Below are 27,274 nucleotides of genomic sequence, written 5' to 3'. Positions count from 1 at the left end.
AGTTATTATGACCCCTGTAAATGACTAAGTTTACTTTGTGGCCTTAACAAGCCTAACCTTTGAGTTTGGACTAGGTCAAGTTTTGATATTCACACAGGCACAGCACAGTCATCCATTAAACATTTATTGATAGCCTCTGTGTCAGGCGCCTTTTGGCTGCAGAAGAGACTGGGTCCTCCCCCACAAGCTAACAGAATCATGGATAAACACACTGTACGCTCTCTAAACACTACAGAGAAAAAACACACACTCATGCCTAGTAAAAGATTTATTTTCTTCTTTATGCACAGAAACAAAGAAACGGCCTTGTCCTGAAGGGTCTCCTCTTGAAGGAATGGAGGCAGAGAGAGTGAGCATGGGAGGTTTTGGTGTGAGCTTGAATGTGGGAGTTTTGTCTCCCCCTTTCCCTCCTATCACTCTTCTTTTCACTGTACCCTTCCAGAAAAATTAGGTATACACAGCTTGCCACCCACTGCGGGGCTGGAGAAGCAGAACTGCAGTCAAAAAATTAATGCCCACATTCAGCAAGAGATGGGTCCAGTGCATATCTTGGGGGGATGGGAGAGAGAGAGTGAAGGGGTTGGTTGAAGAAGCTGCCAGGTGGAGGGGAAGGGAAAAGAGGCTGGGACAACCCCCCAGTGACAGTGGGGTCTTGGTCCTGCCCCTACCTCTTCCAGCACCATCCACTCCCTTCCTCCAGCCCCCCTTCCTAGCAGAGCTGGTCATCATAGTCGTCATCCTTCATCCCCTTCAGCCGAAGCCGGGCAAAGTCCTCAAATACAATGTCATCATCTGTGGCATAGCTTGGTGGTGGGAAAGAGGGGTGTGAGGTGAGGGCATCTGACTCTTCTCTCAGCCTCCCACTCCTTGCCCTCCCCCAGGCTGGGCCCCTGGGACAGAGGTGTTAGAACAGTGGTGGGACCAGAGATTTTTTTTTTTTTTTTTTTTTTGAGACAGAGTCTCGCTGTCGCCCAGGCTAGAGTGCAATGGAGCACTCTCGGCTCACCGCAACCTCTGCCTCCCAGAATCAAGTGATTCTCCTGCCTCAGCCTCCCAAGTAGCTGGGATCACAGGTGTGTGTTACCACGCCTGGCTGATTTTTTGGCATTTTTATGTAGAGATGGGGTTTCACCATGTTGGTCAGGCTGGTCTGGAACCTGACCTCTTGATCTGCCCGCCTCAGCCTCTCAAAGTGCTGGGATTACAGGTATGAGCCACTGTGCCCCTGGCTGGGACCAGAGGTACTTAGAGGAAGGCACAAAGAAGAGGCAGGAAGAGGCAGCCTCCCAAGGCTAAGGCATCTTGATTTGATGCTACAATCCCCTTCTCCCCGCAAAAAGCAAGGAAGAGGTACGAGGGCAGATGTGAATGTTCCAGGAATCTTTGTCCAAAGAGGGTCAAAGTAGGGGAATGAGTTTCTTACTTGGTATCAAATTCGATGAGGTTGGTGTCCACAGGGACGTCTGTTTCTGGAGCGGCTGAGGGGACAGGAAGAGGGGGTGTGGGGGTGGGTGCTGGAAGGGCCAGCTTTCCTCCACTGGCCCTGCTTCAGGCCCTCCCTCTGAGGGCTTCGGGTGGGTGGTGTGCTCACCTGTCTGGGGTCTAGGGAGGGGGATGTGGTCGTGGGGCTTGGGATGCATGAGAACAAAAGGCAGCTCCACAGAGACATCCCTGGGAAGGGAAGAGGCATCATGAAGAGGACTATGATCCGAACTAGAGAGAGCCGCTGTGACCCCCACCTGGGTTCCCCCATGACACTCACCCGCCTCGAGACACTACCAGCTTCACCTTGACCCTGTAGGACACCAGGATTCCCAGCACCTCCTTGTTGGCACCCTCCTTCACGCTGCCATGGAGAGTGGCAGAGTCAGACCAGGGCCCATCACCCTGTCACCTGGCACCTCACCTTGGGGTTCCCATGGGGACTCTGAGCAGGACCACAAACGTGCACAGACCCCTAGGGTCCCCAGCAGCACAGGCGGTGTGGTTATGGTACAGTGTGCACAGCACTCCCTGCTCGGGGCCTCCTGTGGCTTCTCTCGCACTAAAAGCTGACGTCCTTCTCCTCTAACAGTCCTACACTGTCTGGCTCTCCATTAGCCCCCTGATCCCACCTCTTCCTCCTCCTCTCCTGGTACTTAGTTCTCGATAAGTTACCCTCCAGACCTGCTGTGTGTGGCTGTGCAGTGAGAATCCTGAACAAAGGCACCGACCGGGAGAGGTGAAATCCAGCCCTTTGTGAAGCTGGGGACCTCCAGGGCTGCCTCCGGGTGAGGGTGCGAGGGCACTTCACCATTCCTCCAGGACCCCAGGCTGTCCCACCCGAGTCTCTCTGCCCAGAACCTTCCTTTTCTGCTCATCCACACCGCTTACTTCTGCTCGGTCCTTACTCCGAGTTCACCTTTGCATCTCCCTGCCCCCATCCCTCCCTTCTCTGCCTGGCTTTCTCTCCATACTTGTCACTAAACCTGCTGTACAGTTACCACTGATCAGATTTGTCTATCCTCCCTCCCCTGGAATTCAGAGTTGTTTTGTCTCTTGTGTTCACTGATACATCCCTGGCACCTAGGACATAGCCTGGCACACAGCTGGCACTGACCTCTGACCCCTGGCCTGTGGGGGACCCACCCCAGCCCCACCCTCACATGGTGCTGGAAGCCAGGTTGGTGTCCTCGTGCTTGAGCTTCCCATCCAGGGCAAGACCCCGCTTCTCCCGGTTGTCGCTGAGCAGCGGGGTTATGGTGTACACCTTACAGAACGTGGAGCTGGGAGATACCTGGTCACTAAGGGTGGGGACAAGAGAACAAGATTTTTGGAGGGGCCAGGCTGGGTGTGGGGGCAGCCTGTCACCCCCGAGCAGCATCTCCCCCTCACTACTCCCTTCTCTCTTTGGGCACAGGTCACAAAGGAGTAGGTTTTGGCTCAACATGCTCAAGAAAATTAGCAGCCCAGGGCTGCCTGGCTGTGGAGAGAATAACCTTTTAAGTGGAGATGGTGGCCGGGCATGGGGGCTCACGCCTATAATCCCAGCAGTTTGAGAGGCTTTGGTGGGCAGATCACTTGAGGTCAGGGGTTCAAGACCAGCCTGACCAATAGGGTGAAACCCTGTCTATACTAAAAATACAAAAATTAGCTGGGCATGGTGGCACGTGCCTGTAATCCCAGCTACTTGGGAGGCTGAGGAGATTTGCTTGAACCAGCACCCAGGAGGAGGAGGTTACAGTGAGCCGAGATCACGCCACTGCACTCTAGCCTGGGCTATAGAGTGAGACTCTGCCTCAGAAAAATAAATAAATAAATAAATATTCCTGAGGTCAGCATCATTTTTTTTTTTTAAACTTTACTGTGCTGAGAGGTCAGCATCATTAAAAAAAAAAAAAAAAGCCAGGCATGGTGGTGAGTGCCTGTAATTCCAGCTACTTGGGAGGCTGAGGCAGGAGAATTGCTTGAACCTGAGAGGTGGAGGTTGCAGTGAGCAGAGATCGAGCCATTGCACTCCAGCCTGGGCAACAAGAGCAAAAACTCTGTCTCCAAAGGAAAAAAAAAAAAAAGTGGAGATGGCTCAGGAAGGATTCTCCCCCCACCTCACTTTCTCCTGATCCTGCTCTTCTCCCCTAGATCAGGGCCCAGGTCTCTCCAGATACTCACTCTTGTTCGAGCTGAGCCACAGGACACTTGTACTGGGCGGTGCTGAAGAGGCAGATGTCGGCGTACTGTCTCACTGTGGGGTGGGGCAGGGTCAGGCAGCTCTGGATGGAGTACAGGCCACCACGCCACAATTCCAGACCCTGTGGTGTGGGCCCCCCCATGCTCCCCCCAAAGCAGTAAACACTGAGGCTCCGGTATTATTCTGGAACAACCTAAATTCTTTGAGCCCCGGTGGGTCTCCCGCACTAGGAAATGGCCTGGGTTGAGATCAAACCAGGAGCCACCTTCCAGAACTCCCTCCCCGAAGACCCCCTTCCAAACCCCACCTCCTACCAGAGACTTTGATCTTCTTGACGGTCTTGGTGGAGTTGTTGGTGACGTGGACATTTACACTGAGGGGCTCCCCATGGTAGTACAGCTTTTGGGGGGAGGGGGTCATGTGAATTGGTCCTATCATCAGTGTGTCCCCAAACACAGACACATTGTTCTGGCCCCCTCCCCTCAAACCCAAGCCCACAGCAGCTCTCCACACCCAGCCAAGGCAACCTCCTTTACAAATGTCATCCTGACATGTGGCTTCACCCCTCCCCCAGGGTCTAGACTGCACCGTGGCATCTGTGTCACCCTCTCACACCCCACCTCCTTGTCCAGGGAAGCCTCGAGGTGCAGGGACCGGTCAGACATGAGGAAGTGGCGTGTGGTTTCAGCTGAAGGCTGGGGGCCGGGTTTCTCCGGGGCAAACTGCACCTTTCGGATCACCAGCCGCACAGAGTTCCTGAGACGGGGTGGGGGCAGGAGGGGGTCAGTCCTCACACACCCAAACCCCTACTCCTCCCTCCCACGGGGCCTGGGCTCCTGGAAACGGGGAGGAAACCCCCCTCTATGCCACAGAGGAGGTTGTTTCCCTCACCTTTTGTGGCTTTTCTCTTCTAGTGATTTAGCACAGAAGGCTCGAATCTCAAAGTCTACGCCGCAGGCCTCGGGAGGGGGAGAAAAGGCCACATCTCACCCAGGGCTCCCACCAGCATCGCTCCCCTTCCTTCCTCTCCCTTCCCTCCACTTGGGCAGGGACTCTTCTGTCATTGTGGTCTGACGACCTGGGGGACTAAATCATGGTCGTGCAAGGGGAGCCCCATCCCCAGATCCACGCAGGTCCAGAGAGCAGGCGGCAGTGTCACGCATGCACAGTCACCACATCATACACACCCCACTTCCATGGGGGACACTGGCTGACCTTGGCCCCACCCTGGCATCCTGACAGTTTACCCTCTGGCTCAGCGGTGCCTCCAGGCTCCTATTGGCCCCATCCTGCCCTAGGAGCCCTCAGAGCCATTCCTCCCATACCTTCCCCGTATCCTCTGGTCCTGGCTGCAGTGTGACGGAGCATGGCAGATTCTGGGGTATCTGTGGCAGAGGAAAGGGAAGACTTCAGTTCTTCCAGAAAGTCCCCAGATCTTCCTCCAAATCTCAGGAGGCTGGAGAAAGGACTCCTGGGGAGGAGAAAGGAAGAAGGAAGGGGCCCTAGAGACGAGGCAGAGAATCTAGGGCTTCCTGAATGCACTGGGACCCTGAAGGGGGGTGGATCCAGGGTTCCTGCCTCACTGTTTCTTCCAGATCTGCCCATAATGGGTACCTTACCCCCACCCCAGACACAGTCCCAGACCCCTTGCCCTCAGAGGACAGAGGGCGTCCTCACTGTGAAGAAGAAGGGGTGGGCATGCTGGCCCAGCTTCCTCAGCAGCCGGTCCTGCAGGCGGGTGGGGGGCCGGGGCGGGTTGGGCACTGGGGGGAAGGCCTGGTAGGTGGCGATGAACAGGTCTTTGCGGAAGGACAAGCCCAGGACATCCAAGTCTTCGCGGCCATAGCGGAAGGCGCAAGTGAGGGTCACAAACACTGGCAAGGGAAGTCAAGATGAGTGGTCAGGACCTCCCTTCCCCAGTCCCCTGGTACCTAGCAGCCAAGGCCCCTCCCTCTGCAGCATGAGACTTGCTCAAATCCTACTTCTGGCTTCTACCTCCAGCCTCCCTCTCTCTGGGCACCCTTCCAGTGCCAGCCCATTTCACTTCCCTACCCTCTACTTCCCCTGGGTCCCTGGACTTGGAGCCAGTACCTTTGCGGTCCTTCAGGTAGTCAGGGTCCACAAGCACCACGCCATCTAGGAGGGGGACACACCAGCTCACTTCCTGAAAGGGCAGCTCCCCCATGTCCTGGGCCTGGGAACTTCTTCCCCTCTTGGGGAATGAGTTGCCCCTTTCTGGGGAAACTTACCTACAGGGTCCACTTTGTCCAGGTGATCTACGAAGTCCCGCTTGCCCAAGTACACGGTCAGCTGAGGATGTCAAGGGGTCACAGGAAGATTGGGGAGGATGGTGCCAGGGCATCAGAGCCCTCAATACTGACTGCCTTGCCCCAGGATCCCCAAGCTGGGCTATAGGGAGTTTCTCCAGGTTTTTTCCCAGTAGTGTTAAAAAGGAGGGTGGCGGCATTTCTCAGGCTAGCAGACCTTTAGGCTTTTTAACTGCTCCCTAATCTCTGCACACCACTGCCCACCAGCCAGGTGGGCAGGTGTGTGTGTGTGTCCTTAGCCCAACCAGCCAGATGTATGTGTGTATTTGCATCCTCAGGGAGGACTCTGCCAGCTAGGGGTGTGTGTGTGTGTGTGTTGCATGCATGTGTGGTCTGTGAGTGTGTGTCATGAGTGTGTGTCTTTGGATCCTCAGGGAGGACTCAGCCCAACCAGCCAGGTACGTGTGTGTGTGTGTGTGTGTGTGTGTGTGTGTGTGTGTGTTTGGATCCTCAGGGAGAACTCAGCCCAACCAGCCAGCTAGAGAGCAGCTGCCACCCTCACTATGTCCCCTCAAGGGGCTCTAGGATAAGCAGGCCACAGCCTGGGTGGGGGCTGTTAACTCTTCCCAGGGTGGCGCACCTTGGGTTGGCCCCTAGGAGGGCTGTAGGCACATGGCTTGCTTCTGGCCTCCTCCTCTGTGGTCTTGCTTGGGGACCCGGGTCTGCCCCACCCAGCCCTGTGGCTGGCTCAGGTTGAGCAGCCTCTGTGGCAAGGGGCTTCAGGAGGGAAGGAAGTCAGCTCTTAGCTGTCACAGGAAGTGGGGAGCTAGGGGTTGAGGATCATCTTGGGGCAGGCTGGCAATCCTTTAGGGGAAGGCTGGACTCTGTTGGGGCCCAGGGAGGGTGAAAGGGATAAGTGCCATGGAGACTCACCTTGCAGTTAGGACTTGACTTCTTGAAGACCCTAACAAAACAGAAAGGGAAACCCCACTGCTTCCCTCAGACTCAGCAGGCACCCCACACCAGGACCCTGTCCCTCCCAGGCCTGGGAAGCAGAGCTCACCCAGGACTCCTGCCTGAGGCTGCAGGGCTTTGCCCAGCTCTGCCCCTTTCCACTTCTTCCTGTAAAGTCCTTCCTATTTCTAACATGACAGCAAGGAAAAATGCCCCTTCTCTTGTCCACCCTCCTTAGTCCCCTTCCCTCCCTAGTAATGGCCACTGATTGCCCTAGGAACCACCCAGGCTCTTCCCCAGGCACCCGAATGGGCAGGTTGCCGCAGCATCTGGGTAAGACCTAACCATCTTTCCATCGGGTCTACAGCTCCAACAGCTGGAGCATATAAGAGAGCAATGACCCTGGACTTTGACCCTCAAATGGTTTCTACCATAGGCCCTAGCCCAGTTCGACTCTATCCATTCACCTCCAACTGTCCCCATCTCCGACCTTAGCAGCTTAAAAGCCTCTTTGTCTTTTAAGGTCCAGCCTTTAGGAAGCTGACCCAGCCCAGACCCTGGTCACTCCTTGTTTTGGGTTCCTGGCTCAGTTTGTTTATGTTTTACTTGTGGTGTGGCAGGACACAAGGGCAGTTAGCTGCCTCCCTCCTCAGACTGTGAGCCTTAGAGGCCTTATTCATTTAGGCATCTGCAGCACACTGCCAGCCACATGATGATGATGATGATGATAATGCTGGCTAACATTACAGGGTGGGTACTCCATGCCCAGCACTGTTCCAAGTGTTTCAAACGTGTTATCTCTTTTAATAATCTTTTCTTTTGAGACAGAGTCTCACTCTGTCGCCCAGGCTGGAGTGCAGCGATGCAATCTCTGCTCACTGCAACCTCCACCCCCTTGGGGTTCAAGAGATTCTCCTACTTCAGCCTCCCATGTAGTTGGGATTACAGGAGTGAGCCACCACGCCTGGCTATATTTTGTGTTTTGAGACTGAGTCTCACTCTATTGCCCAGGCTGGAATGCAGTGGCGTACTCCTGGCTCACTGCAACCTCCACCTTCCGGGTTCAAGCAATACTCGTGCCTCAGCCTCCCAAGTAGCTGGAATTACAGGTGCCTGCCATCATGCCCAGCTAATTTTTGTATTTTTAGTAGAGATGGGGTTTCTCCACATTGGCCAGGCTGATCTTGAACTCCTGACCTCCCATGATCCACCCGCCTTGGCCTCCCAAAAGGCTGGTATTACAGGCTTAAGCCACCACATCTGCCCTATATTTTGTATTTTTTTAGTAGAGACGGGGTTTCCCCATGTTAGCCAAGCTGATCTCCAATTCCTGACCTCAGGTGATCCGCCCATCTCGGCCTCCCAAAGTGCTGGGATTACAGGCGTGAGCCACTGCACCTGGCCCATTGGGTTAAGCGTATTAAAAGAAGGCTGGGAGCAGTGGCTGATGCCTGTAATCCCAACACTTTGGGAGGTTGAGGTGGGCAGGTCACTTGAGGTCAGGAGATCCAGATCAGCCTGCCCAACATGGGGAAATCCTGCCTCTACTAAAAATACAAAATTTAGCTGGGTGTGGTGGTGCGTGCCTGTAATCCCAGCTTCTTGGGAGGCTGAGGCAAGAGAACTGCTTGAATCTGGGAGGCAGAGGTTGCAGTGAACCAAGATTGTTCCATTGCACTCCAGCCTGGGCAAAGAGCAAGACTCTGTCTCAAAAATAAATAAATTAATTAAATAAAATAAATAAAACAACCCAGTGATGGAGGTCCTAATATCTCTATTTTATAAGTGAGGAAACTGAGGCAGAGAGAGGTCAAGTGTTTTGTTTAAGGTCACAGAGAGAGTAAATGGTGGGAATTCATATAAACCCAGGCAGTCTGGCTCCAAGTCCATACTCTCAATCAATATTATACTATCTGTCTCTGCAGTTGGCATTAATAGTTTGTTGAATTGAAGAGTATTCGCTTTCCAGTTGCTGAAACAACTTCAGCCTGGATTCCACCCATGGCTGGGTAAGGAAGGGTTTGGCAACCCCAGTTAATTGTGGTCTGTTCTTTGAAGCACCACCTTGCTGCTTCTACTCTATTCTGCCTCAGCAGAGATAGGAAAAGGTCCCAGATAGTAAAAAGTGAAATCCTGCCAACTAGCCCATCCCTCCTCCAACTCTACCACCCCATTCCCAGAGGACCCAAATGGGCAGGTTGCTTAAGTGTCTGAGTAAGACCTAACCATCTTCCCATCTGGTCTACAGCTCTGACAGCTGGAGCACATAGGAGAGCAATGACCCTGGCCTTTGGCCCTAAAGTAGTTTCTACCATAGGCCCAGTTTCCGCTACAACTTCACTTGCCCCTTCTTCCCAGAATGTCAAGTTGTCCAAAGCTTGTAAGGCAAAGGGTATGGAGGCCCCCAGGTATTCCCAACCAATAAAGGAGAATAAACATCAATATGGCGGCATCTAGAATAAACACCCTATCTTTTGTTCCAGCTTGGGGGCTTAGTGCCGTGGCATCATCCAGGTTCTCCTGCCTCTTTGCTTCTGGTTTTCCTTTGTCCCAGGGTGTCCTCCCATTAGGAGCCCTGGCACAGGGCTGTGACGGCCACAATCAGTTGGCCCACTGGAGTGTGGCTCTGGCGCAACTGTCCTGGAGCAGCTGCAAGGCACCTGCCCTTTGGATCCTAACCCAGCCACCTTCTGCCAGGCTGGGGAAGAGCAGCGTGCATATACTAGGCTGGACAAGGAGGGGGAGCATGGGGATGACCAGGGAGGTGCCCAGTGGGAGGCAGGGGGTAGCTGAAGCAGACGTCCTTTCACACTTCCTGCTCTTCTGTTTCCTGTGGCCCAGAATTTGATTGGGGTGCAGGAAATTGTGCCAAATCAGCAGTCCCTTTGGTCCATCTGTCCCACTCCCTGAACCACATAATGGAAATCTGGGGCCTCCCACAAGTCAGCAACTTCCCCTTTCTCTGGGGTGTTTAAACCCTAATCCAGGACACCGATTATTTCTCTGATCATCTCTTTCTGATACTCGTTTACTTGATGCACAGAAATCCAGGTTCTCATACTCCATAGGTTGGAAGTGGGGTCGACATGATGTTTTGCAGAGCAAGCAAGAGCTCAGGACCAATCCCCATTCCTGAGCCCCTCTGGGTTGAGGCCTACAGCCCCAACCTTTTCGCCTTTTGCTCCTGCTCCCCGGGACTCAGGCATTCACCCCTTGCCCCTTGGGGGTGTTGAGTCACAACAGGAAGTGGATTTTGCTAGAGACCAAAAAAGAGAACTCAGGGTGTCAGTGGAAGGAAAGAGCCTCGATTGCACAGAAAACATCCGGGGAGTGGACGCGTGCCCAGGGTGAATACTGCCTCCACAACCCACAGAGAGAGGGATACGATCCAGTTTCAGGGAGGGTCGCCACACACACGGCTCCCCCAAGATGAAGCTGTTGCTCCTGGCAACCCAGGGAAAGGTAGAAGTTTGGATGAGGAGCCGCTCGGCCTTGGGACAGGTGTGGTCAGCGCAACTGCCTGGGGGATATTGGACTGGAGGCTTTCCATTGGCTTGGAACGAGTCTAGAGGTGATCCCCCCTTCCGGCATCCAGCCTCCGGTACACGACCCCTCAGGGCCAGCCACCTGCTCCTCCTTCCTCTGTCCCTGCAACGCAGCCTGCACCGGAGAGCCCAGTAGTCCAGCCCCACATCCCTGCGAGAACCCCGACACCGGTTTTCTCATCCCCCGCTCAAGCCTCGCTTTCTGCAGGGGCCCGGGCATTTCCCCCCCACCATTATCCTCGAAGACCTGCGCGTGCGGCCCCGGATGGCTGCCCCTAGGGACCCAGGTGTCCGGCCCCCAGATCCTCTCCGCTGTGTCCTCGTCTGGGACCGTACCAGCACCCGCCCCGAGCCACCGCCCATACCCTGCCGCGTGGCCCCACCTCCCTTACCTGGTGCCGGGTTTCTCCCCCATGGTGCGCGCGCCCGCCGCCCGCTCGGTTCGCGGCTGGCTCGCAGCCTCCTCGCCCGCTGCCAAGATCCCTGCTCCTCCCCGCACCACTGCGCACGCGCGCCCTCCGCGCTCTAGCCTCTTCCCCTCCCTCCCGGCCCGGCTCTGGTCCGGGGGAACCGGGGCCAGATGCGTCAGCCGGATCGCGCGCGCCGCGGCGCAGCCCGCCCTCTCCTAGCAGACACTCGCGCCCATTGGCTCCGCCCCCAGCCTTTCGCGCTGCGTCCCAGGGGGCCCGCTCCCCCTCTTCCCGCCCATCTCCCCGCCCCACCGCAACCCCTTGGAAACCGATTGGACCTCCTTAAACCAATGCACCCGCCTTCCAGGGGATCGAAGTCTTTCGATTGGCCCTGGGCATCCAAAACCTGCAGGGGGTCTCCTCCCTTTGGTTTGCTTTCTCTGTGGCGGCGGGGGCGACGGGGATGTTGGGGCTGCTGGAATGAGCTGGAGAGCCGTCTAAGAAGGAGGAAAGAGGGGATGCACACGTGGGTGAGCGGTTCAGTTACGTGATGCTTGCTTCAGTGCGCGCCGCTCGTCCGCTCGCCTCGGAGCGTGCCGCTTTCTGTGGCCCGGCCTCCCACATCTTTACTGCAGTTTGTCAGCTCCCTCTGATGTCTACATTTGATCTTTGCAGGGTTCCCTGTTCCAATTTCTCTATCAGTCTCCTTCAGCCACTCATCCCAGGTAACATCCACTCACTCTCTCCCATCCACACCCATCTATCAACCCATCCATCCATGCCTATTTTTATTTTTCTTTTATCTAAGTTTTCTTGTCGCCTAGGCTAGAGTGCAGTGGCACGATCTCGGCTCACTGCAACCTCTGCCTCCGGGGTTGAAGCGATTCTTCGGCCTCAGCCTCCCCAGTAGCTGTGATTACAGGCGCTCGCCACCACGCCAGGCTAATTTTTGTATTTTTTGGTAAAGGCAGGGTTTCACCATCTTGGCCAGGCTGGTCTTGAACTCCTGACCTCGCGGTCCACCCACCTCGGCCTCCCAAAGTGCTGGGATTACAGGCATGAGCCACAGCGCCCGGCCATCCATGCCTATTTTTTGCTATTCGCTATGCCAATTGATGGGGACACATAGAATTTACCATGGCCCCTGCCTTCCTAGAATAGTTGAGGAGACACATACACAGGTATTATGATCCCAGGAATGCTATTACAGAGGTCTGAGTCAGAAGACACAGCAGCTAACAGTGCTTGGCCAGGGCAGGGGTGGAGGGAGTGCAGGCTGTCTAGAGTGGAGAACATTTGAGGACAGTGTTTCTGAAGGACGGTCAGTTGAGAAAGGCCATTCCAAAGAGAAAGACAAGGCACATCCTGTTGTGAAGTGTTGGTGAAGAAGCCTGGAACAGGCTGCGGAGGATTTTGTATAGCAGATGGAGTGAGATTGAGGGCCCTGCAGTAGGACACATGGGACCGGTAGTGGTTTTAATTTTTTAATTTTTTTTATTTTTCCGGTAGTGGTTTTTAAAGCAGAGGGGGCTGCGCGTGGTGGCTCACCCTATAGTCTCAGTATTTTGGGAGGCCGAGGCAGATGGATCACTTGAGGTCAGGAGTTTGAGACCAGCCTGGCCAAGAAGATGACATTTAGCCTATAATCCCAGCTACTTGGGAGGCTGAGGCAGGAGAATCACTTGAACCTGGGAGGTGGAACATGGTGAAACCCTGACTCTACTAAAAAATACAAAAATTAGCTGGGCGTGGTGATACGTGCCTGTAGTCCCAGCTACTCGGGAGGCTGGGGCAGGAGAATTGCTTGAACCCAGGAGGTGGAGATTGCAGTGAGCCGAGATTGTGCCACTGCACTCCAGCCTGGCGACAGAGCAAGACTCTGTCTCAAAAAAACAAAAACAAAAACAAAACACACACACACACACACACACACACACACACCCTAAAAATGAGCCAAGTATGGCTGGCTAGTGCCTAGAGTCCCAGGTACTAGGGAGGCTGAGGTAGGAGGATCGCTTGAGCTGGGAGGTCAAGGCTGCAGTGAGCTGTGATTGTGCCACTGCACTCCAGCGAGGGGGAAATACTTTTTCAGCACCAGGTACTGTTCTAGGTGATGGGAATAACATAGTGTAGGAGACAAGAGCCCTTTCATGGAGTTTGTATTTTAGACAAAAGAGAGAGTTAATAAATAAAAGCAAATACATTTCTAGTAATGACATGAATTCTAAGCAGGGAAATGTGATGGAGGCTGATGGGGGTTGGGGTGGGAGCTATCTAAAAAGAAGCCCTCTCAGGATGGCAAGATAGTGTCAGTCACACAGAATCAAAGGACAGTCTCCAGTAAAATCAGCAGCATGTGTAAATCTTCTGATGTGGGAATAGGCTTTGCTGGAGGATAGAAAAAAGGCTAGTTTGGCTCAGGAATAGGAAGAAAGAGGGAAAGTGGTACTTGTGGTATATGTTGAGGTCAGGGAGGTGGGTATGGGTCAGATTGGGTGGATTCTTTTTTTGAGATGGAGTTTCACTCTTGCCCAGGCTGGAGTGCAACGGGATCTCAGCTCACCAAAACCTCTACTTCCCGGATTCAAGCAATTCTCCTGCCTCAGCCTCCCAAGTAGCTGGGAATACAGGCATGAGCCATTACGCCAGCTAATTGTGTATTTTTGGTAGAGATGAGTTTTCTCCATGTTGGCCAGGCTAGACTCCAACTCCCGACCTCAGGTTATCTGCCCGCCTCAGCCTCCCAAAGTGCTGGGCTTACAGGTGTGAGTTGGTGGATTCTTGCAGGCCTCAGTGATGAGATGGGATTTCATTCTCATCACGTTTGGAAGGCACAGAAGGGCTTTAAGCAAGGAGTGACAAGAACTGGTTTACATTTGAAAAGACCACTTTGGTTGCTGTGTGAAGGGACTAAAAGGTGCCAAGAGGGGAGCAGAAGATGGCTTTGTAAGAGGCTATTACTGTAAGAGATGAGGCGAGAGTGGCAGTGGAGGTAGAGAAAAATTAACACTATTGGGTTAATGTATTTTGGAGCAGACTGCCAGAACTTGAAGGGTTGGATAGAAGGCAAAAAGAGGAAAAATGGGCCAGGCACAGTGGTTCACACCTGTAATCCCAGCACTTTGTGAGGCCCAGGCAGGCGCATCATCTGAGGTCAACAGTTTGAGACCAGCCTGGGCAACATGGTGAAACCCCCGTCTGTACTAAAAATACAAAAATTAGCCCAGTGTTGTGGTGGGTGCCTGTAATCCCAGCTACCTGGAGGCTGAGGCAGGAGAATCACTTGAACCCAGGAGGTGGAGGTTGCAGTGAGCCGAGATTTCACCATTGAACTCCAACCTGGGTGACAGAGTGAGACTCCTTTTCGAAAAAAAAAAAAAAAGGAAAAATGATAACTCTTGGATTTGAATCTAACAATCACAAAAGTACACAAAAATAGAGGTATTAGTATGTTCATTACAGTGTTTATATTAGCAAAAAGCTGGAGCAGCGGTCAAGTATTAATTCAGCAACAGAATTATTAAATCATGGTGCACCCACTTCATGGTGTACCACAGTTTAAAAAACAGTGCAAATTAGACCATGAGTGAAAAAAAGCCACACGCAGACCCTAATCTTGTAAATAGACTATGCATTTAAATGTTTGTGCATAGACTAATATTACAAAAGTATACACACTACTGGGGCAGGGCCTTGTGGAGAGAGGCAGTTTTCCTTTTTACATTATGCCCTTCTATATTGTTTGAATTGGCTTCTGCAAGGTGCACATCTTATATCATTTCTGAAATTGCAGATGTAGTTAAAAATGTCTGTGATTTCTGACTCCAAGAATTACCTGGAAAGCTACTGATTCCTCGGCCGTGCGCGGTGGCTCACGCCTGTAATCCCAGCACTTTGGGAGGCCGAGACGGGCGGATCACCTGGGGTAGGGAGTTCGAGACTAGCCTGGCCAACATCATAAAACCCCTTCTCTTCTAAAAATACAAAAATTAGCCGAGTAAGGTGACGCGTGCCTGTGGTCCCAAGCTACTTGGAAGGCTGAGGCAGGGGAATGACTTGAACCCAGGAGATGGAGGTTGCAGTGAGCCGAGATCGTGCCGCTGCACTCCAGTCTGGGCGACAGAGCGAGACTCTGTTTAAAAAAAAAAAAAAAAGAGAGAGAGAGAGAGAGAGTTATTGATTGCTATAGTAAAGGTGTCTTGGGACTCCGCCCGTTAAATGGAAATCGTTCGGACTCTCGCGCCTTTTTTGTCCGGACCACGTGTACCTTAAACATCACGGGACCGCCTCCGACCCGCTTACAACCAGCCCCACCGGCCATCACTCAGGGAACTGAGCGCCTGGTTGCCTCGGCGCCCGGACTACTCTCCCTGCGCATGCTCCTTCCCAGCCTGAGCCCGCGAGTCCAACCCGCCTTCACCCAGTGCGCAGAGCCTCAGCCCCCCTCCCCACGCCCCCTCCCCACTGGGCGGGCGTCGCAGTGTGTTTGCGTCATCGCGCCACGCCACTACTGGAGCCCGGGGGAAGATGGCGGCAGCCGTTCTTAGTGGGCCCACTGCGGGCTCCGCGGCTGGGGTTCCCGGTGGGACTGGGGGTCTCTCGGCAGTGAGCTCGGGCCCGCGGCTCCGCCTGCTGCTACTGGAGAGTGTTTCCGGTTTGCTGCAACCTCGAACGGGGTCTGCCGTTGCTCCGGTGCATCCCCCAAACCGCTCGGCCCCACATTTGCCCGGGCTTATGTGCCTATTGCGGCTGCATGGGTCGGTGGGCGGGGCCCAGGTGAGTCCGTGGCCCTTGTGCCCGCGGTCCTGTGGGGAGGTTGGCGCGGCACCTGTGCTCCGGGATTTCGGTGCAGTGCAAGTGCGATAGAGAGGTTGAGGGAAGGAGAGCTGCGGGCAGAAAGGGGATCCAGTCCGGACGAGATGCACATATTTCTCCTTTATCGGCCATGAGTTTCTCCAGGGGAAAAATGGGCCTTATTTTTCTGTTGTTAGGCTATTGCTCAGCACACAGGAATTGATTAGATTCCAGGCCGGTTCACTCCCTGGTTGTATAATCGAATGCCTCTTTTTCCTCTGGCGATAACTGTTTTGGGGATTCTTTCGACTGACTTAATGACGTATTCAACAATACACATTTACCGAGCTCTTATTGAGGGTTAGATAATATTTTAGGCGCTCTGGTTACAGACGTGATGGCGATACACAAAATGCTGCTAAACAACATGAGAATTGAATGTCAGGGAGCCTCTAACCTTATCTGAAGAATGGCAGATATTTTTCAAAGGAATGGGCGTTTAAGCTGGGACCCTAAAGATGAATAGGTGTTGGATAGGGAAAGAAGATGGGAGGAGCTGCTCAGTCAGAGGAGAGCTCATGTGGGAAGGTCCTGTGGTAGGAAGGAACTGAAAAAAAGGACATCATTCCTGGGGCCCAGATGTGGAGGGGAAGAGAGTGGGTACAGTTGAGACTGGTGGGGTTGGTAGGCAGTGGGTCGGGTCATGCAGAGCGTTTTAGGCCGAGTTAAGGAGCCTTTGGATTGCCGTAGAATGGAATCTAGTATTAATTCAGTTCTGGAATCTAGACACTGAAGTATTCTAAACTCTTTTCTTCCTCATACACCTCCATAAGCAATCTATCAAGTCTTGTTGATTTTATCCTTTGAGTAGTTTTCAGATCTGCTCACTCCTTTCCATCTCTTTCCCATTGCCTCCATTCCAGCTTAAAATCCCATCGTTTTGTCCAAGTGAAGGCACTGATTCTAAGAAGGCATACTATTTCTAGCCCATAATAGTTGCTTCTTTAACAATCTCTCTCCTTGCCTACTAAACCTCCCCAAATTCTTCCCATGCTTCAAGATCCACATACACGAGCTCTTCTGTGTCCACCCTTCATTCCTGGGACCTTTCCAGCTTTATGCTACCTTCCAGGAAGACGGTTGTCACAACCTGCTGGATGGTTCAATAATCTTAGCCCCAGATTTATCAGAGGTAACCCTGTCTGTTTGTCTTTAACATTACTCTGCGTAGTTGAGGGTGACAAAACTATGTCTCTGCTATCTCAGCCCAGTTGCAGAGGCTGGAGCTAATTATATATTTTCTCTTCTAAATTCCCATCTTCTAATTTATGTGTTTTTCATCACTCAATTATATTACAGTGGGGATTTTTTCTGGTTTCTTTATCTCACTATAGTCTCATTTTTTTTTTTTTTTAAACAAGGTTTTACTCTGTCACCCAGGTTCGAGTGCAATGGCATGATCTTGGCTCACTATAACCTCCACTTCCCAGGCTCAAGGAATCCTCCCACCTCAGCCTCTTGTGTAGCTGGGACTACAGGCACGTGCCACCACACCTATTTTTGGTAGAGACTGGGTTTTCCCGTGTTGTCCAGGCTGGTCTCAAACTGCTGTGCTCAGGCGATTTTCTGCCTTGGCTTCCCAAAGTGCTGGGATCACAGGCATGGGCCACCATGCCTGGCCCCCCAGAAAATTTTTTTATAAGTATTTGTGAAATATTATCTGTCCTGTCTATAAATGTATGTTTTCTTTCATCATCTCTTTTAGGACTTCCCCTCCTCCCTCAAAGTCAAGTACATGAACTTAATGTCTTATTTTTCTTAAATGTCTGAAGTCTAGTAAAATTTTGAGTAAAAAAGCTAAGAATAATATGGGAAACTAGGGTCTCCCTTTAATATTTCCTGTGCCACATTTTTAGATACATTCTGCCTTGAATTTTTTTCTACTCATGTCCTTTGTATTGGATCCTCAATACATGGGATTATGTGGAGGGTTTCCTCTGCTTCCCCATAGGTTTTTGTTCAACAAACATGTTATGTTTTAGGTATTGTTCCACGTCTCTAGGTAGATAAATAAGACATGATTCTTTCCCTCAGAGAATTTCTAGACAAGATGAGAAACGAAAGTAAGCAAATAGACCTGGAGCTTGAGAGCAAGACAGATTCACTGTTTGATCCATCCACCTACCCACTTGGCTTTTCCACAGTTACTGCAAACTTAGTAGTTCCAAAATGGAACTATCCTAGCACAGTGCTCCATATCTAGCTTGGAGTATATCATAGCAACAGTCTTTTATTTTTATTTTTTTGTTTTAGAGATGGGGTCTTGCTTTGTTGCTCAGGCTGGAGTGCAGTGGCTATTCACAGGCGTGATCCCACTACTGATCAGCATGGCAGTTTTTATTTATTTATTTATTTTGAGATGGAGTTTCGCTCTTGTTACCCAGGCTGGAGTGCAATGGTGCGATCTCGGCTCACCGCAACCTCCGCCTCCTGGGTTCAGGCAGTTCTCCTGCCTCAGCCTCCTGAGTAGCTGGGATTACAGGCATGTGCCACCATGCCCAGCTAATTTTTTGTATTTTTAGTAGAGACAGGGTTTCACCATGTTGACCAAGATGGTCTCGATCTCTTGACCTAGTGATCCACCCGCCTCAGCCTCCCAAAGTGCTGGGATTACAGGCTTGAGCCACTGCGCCTGGCCCAGCACGGCAGTTTTGACCTGCTCCGTTTCTGACCTCGGCTGGTTCACCCCCGCTTAGGCAACCTGGTGGTCCTCCGCTCTTGGGAGGCCACCATATTGATGCCGAACTTAGTGCGGACACCCGATCAACATAGTGCACTACAGCCCAAAACTCCTGGACTCAAGCCATCCTCCCACCTCAGCCTCCCAAGTAGCCGGGACTACAGAAATGCGCCATTGTTCCCGGCCATAGCAGCAATCTTCTAACTGGGCTCCTTGCCTTCAGTCTTGCCTTCTTTAATCTGTTCTCCACACAGTAGCTGGAGTGAGCTTTCTAAAGTAAAATTCTGATCCTGTTTGCAGCTTTTAAAAATCCTTCAGCTGGCCGGATGTGGTGACTCACACCTGTAATCCCAGCACTTTGGGAGGCCAAGGCAGGCAGATCAACTGAGATCAGGAATTTAAGATCAGCCTGGCCAACATGGTAAACATGGGCTTTCTTTCCTCAGAGCCTTTTTACTTACTGTTCTCTTGGAATCCCTCCCTGTGCAGCACCCCCAGCCCCCATTCTCCTTCCCAGTCTTTTCAATTCTTTGCTTGTCACTGCCTTTGGGATATATTTCTTGACCACCTATGATTGACTGCTCTTTATTCTACTGTCTGTTTATTTATTTCACATATACATACAACCTCCTTCCCCACACTCCACAAGTCTTTGATTTGTTTTTGTATGTAATTTTAGAAACTTATGTAAAATTTCAGATATAAACAAATAATATTTTCACCACCCCACCCTATGCTGCCCTCACCATCCAAATTTAGTTTAACAGTGAACATTTGCCAATGTTATTCATTCCTCCCATACCTTGGCTTTTTTTTTTTTAATGGAACTTTTTTTTCTTTTTCTTTTTTTTTGGAGACAGGGTCTTACTCTGTAACTCAGGCTGTAGTACAGTGACCACATTATGGCTCACTGCAGCCTCTGCCTCAACCTCCGAGGCTCAAGTGATCCTTCCACCTCAGCCTCCTGAGTAGCTGAGATTATACAGGTGTGCCACCACCCCAGCTAATTAAAAAAAAAATTTTTTTTTATAGAGATGGGGGCTCTCTGTGTTGTCCAGGCTGGTCTTGAATTCCCGGACTCAAGTCATCCTCCTGCCTTGGTCCCCAAAGTCCTGGGATTACAAAGGTGAACCACTGTGTTCAGCTTGGTGGATCTCTTTTTTTGTGTGATGGTGTCTTGCTCTGTTGCCCAGGCTTGGTGGACCATTTTAAAGCAAAGCCCATATGTCATTTATCCTGTATGTTCTTTTGAAGGACAGAGACAGTGTCTTGTTCTTTCTTCTATGCCTCAGCCTCCTGAGTAGCTGGGATTACAGGCGTGTGCCACCATAGCCAGCTAATTTTGTATTATTAGCAGAGACAGAGTTTCACCGTGTTGGTCAGGCTGGTCTCAAACTCCTGACCTCAAAAAAAAAAATTTCGTTTTTGGTACAGCTCTACAAAATATGTTTGTGTTTTAAGCTAAGTGTTATAACAAGAGTTAGTTAAAAGTTAAAAACATTTAGTTAGTTATTTTGCCCCGGAAGACCCTACAATAGGACAAGATGTGGAGGATAGTAATTCTGTACTATCCTCCACATCTGTACATAATACTTGATAATAAATGACTGTACTTTTTTTTTCTTTTTTTGAGATGGAGTCTCACTCTGTCTCCTGGGCTGGAGTGCAATGGCATGATCTCGGCTTACTGCAACCTCTGCCTCCTGGGTTTAAGTGATTCTCCTGCCTCAGCCTCCCAAGTAGCTGGGATTACAGGCACATTCCACCCCGTCTGGCTAATTTTTGTATTTTTTTTAGTAGAGATGGGGTTTCACCATGTTGGCCAGGCTGGTCTTGAACTCCTGATCTCATGATCCACCCGCCTCGGCCTCCCAAAGTGCTGGGATTATAGGCGTGAGCTACCATGCCCAGCCAATAAATGACTGTGTTACTGGTTTATGTATTTGCTGTAGTTTTCCTTTTGTCTTTTTTTTTTTGAGTTGGAGTCTTGCTGTGTTGCCCAGGCTGGAGTACAGTGGCACAATCTTGGCTCACTGCAACCTCCTCCTGGGTTCAAGTGATTCTCCTGCCTCAGCCTGCCGAGTAGGTACCCGACACCATGCCTGGTGAATTTTCTTTTTCCTTTTTTAAGCCATCCATCAGCTAATTTTTGTATTTTTAGTAGGGACAGGATTTTGCCATATGGCCAGGCTGGTCTCGAACTCCTGACCTCAAGTGATCACCCCCCGCCTTGACCTCCCAGAGTGCTGGGATTACAGGCATGAGCCACCACACCCAACTACTTTTTGTCATATTTTAGAGTGTACTCCTACTTAAATAAAAAAAATCTTCCTGCCTCAGCCTCCCAAAGTGTTGGGATTATAGGGATGAGCCACTGCACCTGGCCTCTCTTTCTGTTGGATCATTTTCATCAGCATACAGCTCAAAACTTCATTTAAAAAATTACACTCCAAGGGCTAGGTGCCGTGACTCATATCTATAATCCTAGCGGTTTGGGAGACTGAGACAGGTAGATTATTTGAGGCTGGGAGTTCAAGATCAGCCCGACCAACATAGCAGAACCTCATCTCTACTAAAAATACAAAAATTAGCTGGGTGTGGTGGCACAAACCTGTAATCTCAGCTACTCAGGAGGCTGAGGCAGGGGAATTGCTTGAGCCTGGGAGGCGGATTTTGCAGTGAGCCGTGATTGCACCTGTGAACTCTGGCCTGGGCAACAGAGGGAGACTCTGTCTCAAAAAACAAACAAATCACCCCTCCAGCTACTGCCCCATTTGCCATTTGTATACTTCCTTTATGGCAGAAACTCCTTAGAAGTGTTATCTGTACTTTTTGTCTCTCATTCTTCTTTTAACATTACTTTTACAGAAAAGTTGGAACAATATTTGAAAGAATTTCTATATACTCTTCATCCAGATCCTTTTTTTTTTTTTTTTGAGAAGTCTTGGCTCACTGCAACCTCCACCTCCTGGGTTCAAGCAATTCTCCTGCCTCAGTCTCTCAAGTAGCTGGGACTACAGGCTTGCGCCACACACTCAGCTAATTTTTGTATTTTTAGTAGAGACTGGATTTTGCCGTGTTGGCCAGGCTGGTCTTGAACTCTTGACCTCAAGTGATCCATCTGCCTCGGCCTCTCAAAGTGCTGGAACAGGAATGAGCCACCTTGTCCAGCTGGATTGTCCAGTTTTTAAATGAGTATTTATGTTACTCTGATAATGACAGATATCCTAAACTATCATTCTGAGAGTGATAACATAAATACGCATTTAAAAATTGGAGAGTCTGGGTGAAGAGGATATAGGAATACTTTTTTTTTTTTTTGAGACGGAGTTTCGCTGTTGTTACCCAGACTGGAGTGCAATGGCATGATCTCGGCTCACCGCAACCTCCGCCTTCTGGGTTCAAGCAATTCTCCTGCCTCAGCCTCCTGCGTAGCTGGGAGTACAGGCGCGCACCACCATGCCCAGCTAATTTTTGTATTTTTAGTAGAGACAGGGTTTCACCTTGTTGACCAGGATGGTCTTGATCTCTTGACCTCGTGATCTACCCGCCTCGGCCTCCCAAAGTGCTGGGATTATAGGCATGAGCCACCACGCTGGGCCTAGGAATTCTTTCAAATATATTTTCTGGGTCCATTTAGGAGTAAGTTGCAGATATCATGTCCTTTACCTTGACATATTTCAGTGTGTATTTCCTTAAAAACAAGGACATTCTCTTACATAACAACACTCCTTCATCATGATCGGAGAATTAATATTGATACAATAAATTGTTTAACCTATAGATCTTTTTGAAGTTTTACCATCAGTTCTCCTAAAGACATCCATTATAACAATGACAACAACATTTCTAGTCTAGGATTTAATGCAGGATCACACATTACATTTAGATTTTTTGTTTTGCTTTTTTTTTTGAGACATAGGCTCACTCTGTTGCCCGGCTGGAGTGCAGTGGCGCCATCTTGGCTCACTGCGACCTCTACCTCCTGGGTTCAGGTGATTCTCCTGCCTCAGCCTCCCAAGTAGCTGGGGATTACAAGTGCCCGCTAGAATGCCTGGCTAATTTTTGTATTTTTTTTGTATTATTATTTTTTTAATAGCAGTGAGGTTTTGCCGTGTTGGCTAGGCTGGCAAACCTGACCTCAGGTGATACACCCGCTTCGTCCTCCCAAAGTACTTGGATTACAGGCGTGAGCCACTGTGTCCAGCTTGCATTTAATTGTAATGTCTCTTTAGTCTCCTTTAATCTGAAATAGTTCTTCAGTCATTATCTTATGATCTTGATCTTTTTAAAGAGTACAGGATAGTTATTTTGTGGAATGCCCCTCAGATTAGAATCTAATCATGAAGAAACAGCAGACAAACTAGAGATTTATGCGTTTTCAGCAAGAGTACTGCAGAAATTGGCCAGGTGTGGTGGCTCATGCCTGTTATCCCAGCATGAAATTTGGAGACTGATGGGGGAGGCCGAAGTGGGAGGATCACTTGAGCTCAGGAGTTCAAGACTAGCCTGGGCAACATGGCAAGACCCCATCTCTACAAAAAGTTAAAAAAAAAAATGCAGAAATGATGTGTCATTTTTGGTGCCTCATATCAAGAGCGTGTATTCTAGGTTAAGTGAGTATCAGCCAGAGTTGATCATTGTTATAAAGGTATGATTTTTTTCATTTGTAATTAAGTGTCTTGGGGGGAGATAATGTGAATATCTTACGTCTTGTCAACATTTCACCCTCTCGTTTTAACAACTATTGAAGGTTCTTCCCTGAATTACTATGATCGTTGTTCCATTGAACTCATTACATTCAGGCTTTTGGCCTAAACACTGCCAAAACAACCCTTTGCCAGGTGAAATGGTAACTTTTTTTTTTTTTTTTGAGGCAGAGTTGTGCACTGTCGCCCAGGCTGGAGTGCAATGGCACGATCTCAGCTCACTGCAACCTCTGCCTTCTGGGTTCAAGCAATTCCCCTGCCTCAGCCTCCTGAGTAGCTGGGATTACTGGCGTGCACCACCACGCCCAGCTAATTTTTGTATTTTTAGTAGAGATGGGATTTCATCATGTTGGTCAAACTGGTTTCGAACTCCTGACCTTGGTATCTGCCCGCCTTGGCCTCCCAAAGTGCTGGGATTACAGGCCTGAGCCACCTTGCCTGGCCCAAAATAGTAACTCTTGAAGATCACTGGTGTCCATCAAGGCATTAAGTTCAAAGGTCAGTTTGAGTTGTTGTATTTGACTCATCTGTGCCATTTGATACTGTTGATTGTACTTCCTTTGACTTATCTGTACCATTTGATACAGTTGATTGTACTTTCCTTTGACTTATCTGTACCATTTCGTACCTTCCTATTTAAAAAAACTGTCTTCATTTGACTTCTGGGATCTCTCTCCTCTTTTAGTTTATTTATTTTTTTTTGAGACAGGGTCTTGCTCTGTTGCCCAGCTGGAGTGCAGTGGCGCAATCATAGCTCACTGCAGCCTTGATCTCCTAGGCTCAAGCAGTCCTCCCTCATCAGCCTTCTGGGTAGCTGGGACCACAGGTATGCACCACCACATCCAGCTAATTTGTTTGACTTTTAGTAGAGGTGAGGTCTTGCTATGTTGCTCAGGGGGATCTTGAATGCTTGAGCTCAAGCAATCATCCCACCTTGGCCTCCTAAAGTACTGGGAGTACAGGCATGAGTCACCATGCCCAGCCCCTGTCTTCTCTTGATTACCACACTGGTTACTCCTTTCCAGTAAAGACTGGTTCCTTCTCACCCCTGTGACCTCTGAAGGTTTGAGTGCCTACAAACCCAGCCTTTGCACTATTTCTCTTCTCTATTTATACTCATTCCCTTGGTGAACTGATCCAGTCTCAAGGCCAACAACTCCTGAATTTACATCTCTAGCCAGGACTCCTCAGACTTGTCTACCCAGTGCCTATTTGGCATCTCCATTTTCATGTGAAATACATGTCACAGATTGAACAGATCTGAAACTGAACCCCAAAACCGGCCCTTCCTGCATGATTTCCCTCCTTAGTAAATGGCAATTTCATTTCTAGTTGCTTAGCAAAAAACCTTGGCATGGCTGGGCACAGTGGCTCAGGCCTGAAATCCCAGCACTTTGGGAGGCTGAGGTGGGCGGGTCACAAGGTCAGGAGTTCGAGACCAGCCTGGCCAATCCTGTCTCTACTAAAAATACAAAAATTTGCTGGGTGTGGTGATGGGCACCATTAGTCCTGGTTACTTGGGAGGCTGAGGCAGGAGAATTGCTTGAACCTGGGAGGCGGAGGTTGCAGTGAGCTGAGATTGTGCCACTGTACTCTAACCTGGGCGACAGAGTGAGACTCTGCCTCAAAAAAAGAAAAAAACAAAAAAACCTTGGCGTTATCTTGGACCCTTGAACTGCCAGATTGCTTTCCAAAGTGGCTGTACCATTTTATATTTGTGGTAAATGTATGAGAGTATCAATACATCTTGTTCTCACTTTCCTTTAAGTCTCTGTTAAATGGTCTTTTTTTTTTTTTTTGAGATGGAGTCTCTCTCTGTAGCCCAGGCTGGAGTGCAGTGGCATCACATCTCAGCTCACTGTAAACTCTGCCTCCCAGTCCCGGTTCAAGCAATTCTCCTACCTCAGCCTCCCAAGCAGCTGGGATTACAGGCACGAGCCACCACACCCAGCTAATTTTTATATTTTTTAGTAGAGATGGGGTTTTACCATGTTGGCCAGTCTGGTCTTGAACTCTGGACCTCATGATCCGCCTGCCTCGGAGTGCTGGGATTACAGGCTTGAGCCACCATGACTGGCCTAAATGGTCTTTTTTTTTTAGAGAGAAGGTCTTACTCTTTTACCCTGGCTGGAGTGTAGTAGTCTGGTCATAGCTCACTGCCTTGAACGCCTAGATTCAAGTGATCCTCTGCCTCAGTCTCCCAAGTAGTTGGGACTGCAGGCATGCGTGCCAGTGCACTTAGCTAATTTTTTAAAACTTTTGGCTGGCCGCGACAGCTCACACCTATAATCCCAGCATTTTGGTAGGCCAAGGCAGGTGGATCACGAGGTCAAGAGATTGAGACCATCCCGACCAACATGGTGAAACCCTGTCTCTACTAAAAAATACAAAAATTAGCTGGGTATGGTGGCATGTGCCTGTAGTCCCAGCTACTCAGGAGGCTGAGGCAGGAGAATTGCTTGAACCCAGGAGGCGGAGGTTGCAGTGAGCTGAGATCGTGCCACTGCACTCCTGTGTGGCGCCTAGTGACAGAGCAAGACTCTGTCTCAAAAAAAAAAAAAAAAAAAATTTTTTTTTTGTAGAGATGAGATCTCATTGTGTAGCTTAGGCTGATGTCTCACTGTGTTGCCCAGGCTGGTCTGAAACTCCTGGCCTCAAGCAATCCTCCTGCCTTGGCTTCCCAGAATTTTGGAATTACAGGCCACCACGCCTGGCCAAGACAGCTTTATTGAGATATAATACACAAACCATATAATTCACCCATTTTATCTATTTATTTATTTATTTTCAAGACAGAATCTCACTCTGTCACCCAGGCTGGAGTGCAGTGGCACGATCTCAGCTCACTGCAACCTCCGCCCCAAGGGGTTCAAGTGATTCTGCTGCCTCTGCCTCCCAAGTAGCTGGGATTACAAGCACCCACTACCATGTCTACTAATTTGTGTTATTAGTAGAGACGGGATTTCACCATGGTGGCCAGGCTGCTGTCGAACTCCTGACTGCAGGTGATCCACCTATCTCAGCCTCCCAAAGTGCTGGGATTACAGGCGTGAGCCACTGTGCCCAGCCTAATTGGCCTTTTTAGAGTTGCTTTTTGTACCCACTCTCCTACATAAAATACTGTCTCCTACATCAAATACTGTCCGCCTTGCCTACTCTGGGCACCTCTTTCCTTCCTTCCTTTACTTTCTTCTTCTTCGTAGTTTTTAACACCTCTGATGTACTATGTATTTACTTTGTCAGTTGTTTATTTTCTGTCTTCTCTAGCTGGAAAAATAAGCTACCTGCTGCCTAAAATGAGGTCTCATATGAAGTATATGTCAAAGTATTTATTGAACAAATAAATAAACATTTCTCTCCACAAAAGGGAGATACCTTATTAATTTTATTTAGCTCTGTTTTCCTTCACCTAACCTAGTGCATTGTGTGTGTGTTGGAAGAATGAGTGATGCATGCCGTTAGGGAGATGTGGGTGCTGTGAGAGGAGGCTGGCCATTCAGGGCATGGAGAGGTTACTTGAGGGACTGATGAGGAAACATCTTTCATGGGCTTCCAGAATGTGAGAAAAGGGGAGAACTGGAAGGAGGATTCTGGTTGGTTCAGTGTGTGTTGGCATTTTTACAAGCTGTAAGGAAGCCAGGAATAGGAGGAGGAGTATCTGTTTGGGGTTAAAGGAAGGATAGTGGATGATTTCGGTGTCCATTCAATAAGCATGTGTGGATGTCTCTTATGTTAGGTGCTTCCAGGCAATAGGAGGTGAAGCACACCCATCTTTGAAGTCTGGTCATGGGATTAGTTGGGCTGCCCTCTGTTTGGCACTATGTGGGTGGGGCATGGGGAAGGGGATCAGGTGACATATAACTCGAGGCAAGGCCGAGAAACAGCCTTTCCCACTGGAAAAACGGGGAAAAGCCCAAGGCTTCTAGTGGGATGGCCTTTTGGCCTCAGAGGAGATATGATTTCAGTAAAGCTTCATAGGTGCTGGGACAGAGAAAGGCTTGAAGAATCTTCCACATCTTTAATTTCCTATTCCTGACTTGCTTCCTTGTTTTCTTTCCTCCAGAACCTTTCAGCTGTTGGGGCATTGGTGAGTCTCAGTAATGCACGTCTCAGTTCCATCAAAACTCGGTAAGTCTTTGGCCCTGTTTTTCCTCCAGGGGCATGTTCCCTTTGGAAGTGGGCATGTGT

The 27,274-nt window shown here is 50.0% G+C and overlaps 2 protein-coding genes across 6 annotated transcripts in view; one reads left to right on the top strand and one right to left on the bottom strand.

Moving 5' to 3' along the window:
• Positions 1-253: 253 nt before the first annotated feature.
• Positions 254-10,938, bottom strand: ARRB2 (arrestin beta 2). 4 transcript variants are annotated; one of them, XM_078374009.1, is made up of 16 exons: positions 10,826-10,938; positions 6,868-6,898; positions 5,917-5,977; positions 5,759-5,803; positions 5,345-5,541; positions 4,993-5,052; positions 4,559-4,626; positions 4,288-4,423; positions 3,982-4,066; positions 3,649-3,721; positions 2,646-2,783; positions 1,763-1,846; positions 1,592-1,671; positions 1,424-1,514; positions 669-803; positions 254-548 (listed from the first exon to the last, which is right to left on the bottom strand). In XM_078374009.1, the coding sequence occupies exons 1-15, from the start codon at positions 10,846-10,848 to the stop codon at positions 710-712; spliced, it is 1,266 nt and encodes a 421-aa protein (XP_078230135.1). In that variant the 5' UTR covers positions 10,849-10,938; the 3' UTR covers positions 254-548; positions 669-709. The 4 variants fall into 4 exon arrangements, with proteins under 4 accessions (XP_078230135.1, XP_035156885.1, XP_078230134.1 ...); XM_035300994.3 differs by having other exon boundaries at positions 1,424-1,478; XM_078374008.1 differs by having other exon boundaries at positions 254-803.
• A 333-nt stretch (positions 10,939-11,271) lies between these two features.
• PELP1 (proline, glutamate and leucine rich protein 1) overlaps positions 11,272-27,274 on the top strand; it is a 34,134-nt gene continuing 18,131 nt past the window's right edge. The window contains exons 1-2 of one of the 2 annotated variants that reach the window (XM_035300993.3): positions 11,272-11,373; positions 27,150-27,214. In XM_035300993.3, the coding sequence (XP_035156884.2) occupies positions 11,362-11,373; positions 27,150-27,214 (77 nt within the window). In that variant the 5' untranslated portion in view covers positions 11,272-11,361. Of the gene's footprint in view, positions 11,374-15,346; positions 15,620-27,149; positions 27,215-27,274 lie in introns of those variants that run through there. The other variant, XM_003732973.6, reaches the window with a different exon arrangement.

The sequence above is a fragment of the Callithrix jacchus genome, chromosome 5, assembly GCF_049354715.1.
Source record: "Callithrix jacchus isolate 240 chromosome 5, calJac240_pri, whole genome shotgun sequence".
In the NCBI taxonomy this organism is placed as follows: domain Eukaryota; kingdom Metazoa; phylum Chordata; class Mammalia; order Primates; family Cebidae; genus Callithrix; species Callithrix jacchus.
The sequence above is the reverse complement of the archived record's forward strand: the minus strand, read 5'-3'. Positions and strand labels throughout refer to the sequence as shown.